General features: G+C 46.7%; 1 protein-coding gene across 1 annotated transcript in view; it reads left to right on the top strand.

Moving 5' to 3' along the window:
• Nucleotides 1-7,369, top strand: part of BTBD16 (BTB domain containing 16) — a 68,741-nt gene that overhangs the window by 5,113 nt on the left and 56,259 nt on the right. The window contains exon 3 of the mRNA XM_008070105.2: nucleotides 5,755-5,828. Coding sequence (XP_008068296.2) covers nucleotides 5,755-5,828 — 74 coding nt within the window. The remainder of the gene's footprint in view (nucleotides 1-5,754; nucleotides 5,829-7,369) is intronic.

Raw genomic sequence — 7,369 nt, 5'->3', positions numbered from 1 at the left:
GGTCGAGGCTGCAGTGGCTGGGAGCGGCCACTGCACTCCGGTCTGGGTGACAGAGTGAGACTCCAACTCAAAAAAAAATAAAATAAAATAAACACAAACTTATATTTTTAAAAAATCTTCACAGTGGAAATGTATTCCATGTGACTGTGAGAAACTTCAGAAAGCATACTAATGATTTCATTTAATTCAGGTAATAAAGGCTTGTTCCCAACAACTTCTGTGTACCTTCAGACATCAGGCAAGGGTCAGATGACAGGCCCCAAGGCCGATGGGGGCCTGGAATTGCACCATGCAATACACGTGTGCCCCCCAAAGTGCTCCATGGCTCTCTGTCCCTGCCCCCACCTGTCCTTGATACTGTTATTGTTGCTTCTCCCACTTGGGGGCGCTGTCTACTTTGACAGGGGTTGGACTGCTCTATGGTTCATAATAAATGGTCACTTTCAGTGCAAAGCTGAGCTAACTCACTCCCAGCTTCTCATTTATTTCAAGCACGTTACGTCTTCTGATAGGCCCATGACCTAGATGGTGCTCAGCTGGCCAGCACTTCTGCTTGTGTCTAGGGTTTCCATAACACAGCAAGCTCCTGGGTCAACCACTCAGAGATCTTCATAGGGATCTTCAGGTTGCTGGTCTCCTTGTCTCAGTCCCTTCACAGGGACTGGGGCATGGGGTGTGGAAGGAGGGTCTGAGATGTGAGGAAATGCTAACTCCCTTTCAAACAGTCTCATCTTTTTGCGCCTTAGTTTCTTTATCTGCAAATCGTGAATGCTGTCTTACAGGGTTGCTATAAGAATTATATGATGTAATTCCTGTAAAGAGCTTAGAACTGTGTCTGGCATATATAAACACTCCATAAACATGCACCAAGCAGTATCTCTGGGGTTCTCTGGCGTGTATGGGTGCAAGCTGTCATCTAAACCCAGAGATCCAGCAGAGCTGGGTGTGGTGGTATGTGCCTGTAATCCCAGCTGCGTGGGAGGTCCAGGAGGGAGGATTGCTTGAAGTCAGGAGGTTGCACTGAGCTATGATTGCCTGCTGCACTCCAGCCTAGGCAACAGAATGAGACTGATCTCTCTTTTTTTTTTTTTTTTTTTTTTTTTGAGGTGGAGTCTCATTCTGTTGCCCAGACTGGAGTGTAGTGGACGTTCCCGGCCACCGCAGCCTCGACCTGCTGGGCTCCAGCGATCCTTCCGCCTCAGCCTTCCAAGTAGCTGGAACTACAGGCGCACGCTACCACACCCGGCTAATTTTTTGATTTGCTGTAGAGATGAGGTCTAGGCAAGTTGCCCAGGTGGGTCTCGAACCCGCGGGCTCAGGCAATTCACTCACCTCAGCTTCCCAAGGCACGGGATTACAGGTTGACACACTGAGCCTGGCTGAGACCTGATCTCTTAAAAATTTTTTTTCTTTATTTCAATCGCCTTAAGGGGTACACATAGTTTTAGGGCTGGGCTTTAAGGGTACCCACCTCCCCCACCTGTGCACATTGCACTCGATAGGTGATTTTTTTGTCCTTCTACCCCTTCTCCCCTTCCCCTTCTGAGTCTCTGGTGTCCATCATGCCATTCTCTATGGCTTTGCAGATCCTTAGTTTACAAGCGAGAACATGCAGTGTTTGGTTTTCTGTTTCTGAGTCAGTTCACTTAGGATGATGTTCTCCAATTCCATCCAAGTTCCTGCACAAGACAGTATTTCATTCTTTTTGATGCTGAATGGTATTCACAGTGTATATATACCACACTTTCAGTATCCACCGATCAGTTAATGGGCATTTTGTTTGTTCCTCATCTTTGCAATTGCGAATGGTGCTTCAATGAACACGCAGGTGCAGGTGTCTTTTTTGTACACAACCTCTGTTCCTTTGGGTAGATCCCTAGTAGTGGAATTGCTGGATCAAGTGGTAGATCTACTTTTCGTCTTTGAATAATCTCCATACCGCTTTCCATAGAGATTGTACTAATTTACACTCCCAACAGTGTATAAGCGTTCCCTTTTCTCTACATCCCTGCCAGCATCTATTGTTTTTCGATTTTTTAATAATGGCCATTCTGGTTGGTGAAAGGTGGTATCTCATTGTGGTTTTATTTCTTTATTTGCATCTCCCTGATAATGAATGATGTTGAGTATTTTTTCATATGTTTGCTGGCCATTTGTGTATCTTCTTTTGAGTGATGTCTGTTCATGTCATTTGTCTACTTTTTAATGGGATTATTTGCTTTGTTCTGGATTATTGGAGTTCTTTGTAAATTTTGGATATCAGTCCTTTGTCAGATGTATAGTTTGTTAATTTCCCATTCTGCAGGTTGCCAGTTTGCTCTGTGGATGATTTCTTTTGCTGTGCAGAAGCTTTTTAGTTTAAGTCCCTCTTAATTGATTTTTGTTTTTCTTACAAATGGGGTTTTAGCCATACATACTTTGTCTTGGCCAATGGTGAGACCCTACCTCTAAGAAAAAAAAAGATCCAGCACAGGGGAGTACAGTTCAGGTTGGGGCTGGGGTGGGGACACTCCTGCACTCTCACTGAGGCTCAGGTGGGGCTGTGGCCCTAGGAAAAGGAACCCAGAGCCTAAAGCTTTCCCTTTTCCAGCTAGTGACCCTGCCTGGTGTTTTTCCCCATTCTGCCTGCAATGCCAAGTCCATTCTAAGAGCAGAAGGGGGTCATGCTTAGAGTCAAGGATGTAAAGTAGGGACTTCTAGATTTATTTTTATTTTTATTTTTTACTAGAGAGCAGTTCCAGGCAAGTGGAACTAGAGACTGATGATCCATGTCATAGAGGTAGCAACTGAAGTGACAAACAGGGAGACCCTTTAAAAGAAAATGATGTTTATTCGGAAATAGGAATTGCAATGGGAATACACACACCATAGTAGACTATGGGCGTATTCAGGGAGGGAGAGGAAGACAAAGGTTTTTAAAGAAAAACTGAGGAGGTTTACATAATTGTTTTGAGATAATTATCCTTGGCTACCAGGACCAATAAGAATACATCTGTTTGAGGTTGGAAAGGCAGTTTCCAGGCAGATGTTTTTGTAGAAGTATTTTTTGTGTGTAAGGTTGTGATGGCATCTGAGTTGGGTTGTGCTTTTGTAGTCTTTGGGGTGGTTCTTGTTATCAGGCATTTGTGCATAAGAACCCTCTCTCTGTGGCCTTCTCTGCCTCTGTCAGGGTTTTCTTTCTTTCTTTCTTTCTTTCTTTCTTTCTTTCTTTCTTTCTTTCTTTCTTTCTTTCTTTCTTTCTTTCTTTCTTTTATTTTATTTTATTTGAGACAGGGTCTTGCTCTGACTCCCAGGCTGGAGTGCAGTGGCTGTTCACACACGATGGTGACTCACTGCATCTCACGACTCACGATGATGAACCCCTTGGGCTCAAGTGAACCTCTGACCTCAGCCTTGTAGGCAGCTAGAACTACAGGTGCATACTACTGCACCCAGCTCCATCAGGGTTTTTAACACATCATAACTCCATTTCGATTCTGACAACCTTCACATAGGCAACTAAAGAACCAGTGTGAACTAAATGCATGTCCGTGCCAGGCATTCCAAACATCCCCTCCACTCCTTCTGACAGCTGCAAAGTGGACACTTATCTCTGTTTTACGGAGGAAAGCAGAGTCCAAGGTCATATGGCAGCAAATGGAAGGACTGGGGTCCAGCCTCAGGTCTGTGTCACTTTCCTTAGTTAATCAAATTGGCATTTTGCTGTTCCCATGCCAAGTCCAAAGCCCTTTGGATGGTTTGCTGTGGGGAGTCCTTATGTCTATGAGGAGCTGACAGTTTTCCCCTTCCTTTCCCTTCTCATCATGGGTCATGGCTTGGGGGGTGCGCTCCAGCCTAACAGCACATTCCCAGCATCTCCCTCATCCTCACCACTTCATCTCAGGGCATTTAGTCCCTAAGAGTGACAAGCACAACTTGCAGATGCCATTTATTCCATTCACTTTTTCTCAAATGATCCCCAGCCCTTGGGGTCTGCATGACCAATGGCATCTCTTGACAGGCAGCCATCACTCCCAGGAGAAAGCAGTGTGGTTGCTTCTGCTGTCTGGCATGTCCGACTCAGCCATGACACTGATGTTTGTGAGGGTAGTTGAGCTCATAGACTTTGTGCCATATTTTCCAAAGTCCATTGCTCCATTTCGAGATCACGGTCTGAACTCTTGACCCTTGCCAGCTCTTTCCAGACGTGTCACCCAAGCTGTAAGGGGGATTGAGGGAGGGAGAGTGGCTTGGATCAGGTCCACGGCTCCCATTGGGTAAATAAGTCCAGCTCCCGCCACCTTCCTGAGACTGAGTCACTTGCAGCCGTCCTGTCCCCTTGGAAAGGGCAGCACGTAGTTGGTAGTATCCTGGCCATGGCTCCCACCCAAAGCCTCCTCCATGCACCCTGCCCCGTGAAGTTTCCGGGATCATTGGAGACAGCATGGCAGAGTTGACACTGCATGACACAGACCAGCTGTCGGTCACAAATGTCTCTTGGCTGGTTGGCTTTCGTGGGATGACTGTCTGTAGGTTCTGAATAGGTGACTCAAATTTTGTTTCGTTTCCTTGGTCAGCATGATAGAGTGCACAGTGTTTCTGGAAAAGCCTCTTACCTACGTTGCCATTCATTCATTCAACTAGTATTTACTGAGCACCTGCACAATGGCTTGTGCTCCTATTACAGCATTAAATGCACATCCTATCTGTTGTGCAGAGGATACCTGAGGAAACAGCCACAAGTCACTGCAGAAGAAATTTTGGTGGGGTGGACAAGAGGTGGGCCGCTGGCCCAGCTCTCCCAGAGAAAGCAGCAACTAAGCTTATCCTGAAGGATGAGTAGGAGCTTGGCATGCGGAAAGGTCAGGAGAATATTCAGGAGAGGGAGCAGTGCACACAAGACACAGAAGCAGGAGCCAGCAGGTCCAGGCTGTTGAGAAGGGCTTGAAGGGGTGTGTTGAAGGACCAGGCAGCAGAGATGAGCAGAAGCTGGTTAGCCGTGCTAAGAGGTTTGGGCTTTCGCCCTGGAGCTCTGGGGAGACATTGGAGGATCCCAGCAGGAGAGAGGCAAACCAGATTTGCATGTCATGAGGAACCTGCATCCCAGCAGAGCAGGGTGGGGAGCTGGGAGACTTTGGCCTTGACTGTGGGGAGGCGATGGGGGCTTGGACGCAGGTCACATCAATAAAGGCAAGAGAGACAGACACATTTAAAAGGTATTTCATCAGGTCTAGTCATGAGATGTGACTACCCTCAGTGACCTGGCAACTGCAGGCTGGTGGTACCATTTCCTGAATCAAGAATCTGGGTGAGGAGCCGGGTAGGATTTGGGAGAGATTCTGAGTTCAGTTTTTGGACACGCTGAGAGTGGGGCCTGTGGGACCTCTAAACAAGCATCCCAGAAATGAGCAGAACCCTCTATTCTTTACTCCAGCAGATATTGACTGAGCACCTACTATATGCCAAATAATGTTTTAGACACTCACGAAAGGAGATGTCATTCAGGCAGCCAGGTGTGACTTCAAACACCTCCTTGGTAAGGCCCATCCACAGACCGAAAACAGGAAGCAACGTTTTGAAGCAGCCGTCGGACAGCCTACAGTTTTTCAGATCAGCAGCCAAGTGATGACCCCAGGAAACTCTTCCAAAGGACAAGATGTGATTAGATTGGTTAATGGATGCTTCAGGGAAACTTACACTGGAATAATGCATATTGCAGTTGAAAGAAAATGTCAGTATTAACTCCTGAATTTTATGTTTGTATTTTTCCTTGAGGTTATGCATTTCATACATTCAGAAATTTTTCTCCGAGACTTTCAAGAATGAGGCCATCCAAAGTGAGGAGGCAGGTGAGTTTTTGTTATCCACATATTAAAGCAGAGTTTTGCTGACTTCATGGGCATCTTATGGTCTTTATGGAAGGAAACCAGCCCAGAGACCAGGTCCCTGGTCTATAAGCTGCAATTGTTATCCACTACACAGTGTCTGACATATAATAGGTGCCCTGTAAATATCTGCCAAATCATGATGAATGAAATCAAGCTTGGTAACGTAGCTTTTATGCTAATGGCCATATGAAAGACAAAGTGTTGATGTCAATAGAGCAGCCTTTGGATTGGAGTACTAAACAGAACACCACCAAGCACAGGACAGCTGCTCTTTGTCCCTTTGGGCTCTAACCATTCACGACCCGATCATCCACATCTGCACGTGTCCAAGAGGTAGGGTCAAGAATCAGAGTAGGTCCTTCCAGCTAGAAGAAGGTTCATTGGGCCTCATGAGGAGGCTAGACAGGTCAGCTCCTTAAAGGAGCTTCTTATAAATATAAATTCCACTCCGTGGTATGGCTGCCTGAGCTCCAAGCCAGCCCCCTTTCCCAGGAGAAGCTGATACATTTTTTTTCTCACCCGTCAACTCTGATTGAAATGAGAAAAGTAGTCTGAGACTATCTCCTGGCATAGAGGAAAGAGCTCTGGGGTTGATTCATGATGTCTGCCATGCATTGGCTATGCTGAAAATAGAAATTGATGTGCAGCGAGTGAATGTGCTTTGCTCACGATTCTGCTTCTGCCTACCATCACCCTAGTGGGGTGGGACTTTTCCAGACCCAACATAAGAAGAACACTTGAGGTGATCCATGTCCTGAACCCTAGCATCAAACAACATCATAAAGTTGGTGAATAATAAGAATAATAAAAGGAAAAGAAACAAGAAACCAAGGTCACATAGTCAACTAATGTCAAAGCCAAGAATTGAGTAGATGGGGCCAGTGGCCTTCCAGGTCCTGCTTGGTGCTGAGATTTAGGGTTTGAGCCTGCCCTAGGCAGCACCTCTTCCCCAGCCTGTACTCACGCAGGAGCTGAGCCTCGCAGAGCCCTCTCCTGCTGCACCCGGCCTGGCATCCTCGGGTCTTCCGCCTACCTACTCTCCTATCAAATTCTCTTCTTTGTGTAATTATCAATGCTGTGCACGGGTTAGATGCCCCACTGGACATCTACAATTTGCAAAGAACTTTCTTCCTGTTGTCAGATGAGGCTCTCAAGAATCCTGCTCTCGCTGATGGTCTTTTTACAGTGTTGCACTTTGCTGTTGCCTTTCTTTCTTTCTTTCTTTCTTTTTTTTTTTTTAGTTGGAGTCTCACTCCGTCCCCCAGACTGGAGTGCAGTGGCCGCTCCCGGCCACCACAGCCTCGACCTGCTGGGCTCCGGCGACCCTTCCGCCTCAGCCTTCCAAGTAGCTGGAACTACAGGCACACGCTACCAAGCCCAGCTGATTTTTTGATTTATTGTAGAGATGAGGTCTCGTTGCCCAGGTGGGTCTCGAACCTGCGGGCTATCCACTCACCTCAGCCTCCCAAAGGCGGGGGGATTACAGGCTGAGCCACCAGGCC

The sequence above is a fragment of the Carlito syrichta genome, unplaced genomic scaffold (assembly GCF_000164805.1).
Source record: "Carlito syrichta isolate Samal-C Ts95f unplaced genomic scaffold, Tarsius_syrichta-2.0.1 Scaffold312962, whole genome shotgun sequence".
In the NCBI taxonomy this organism is placed as follows: domain Eukaryota; kingdom Metazoa; phylum Chordata; class Mammalia; order Primates; family Tarsiidae; genus Carlito; species Carlito syrichta.
Note: the sequence above shows the minus strand (reverse complement) of the source record. Positions and strands in the feature narration are given on the sequence as shown.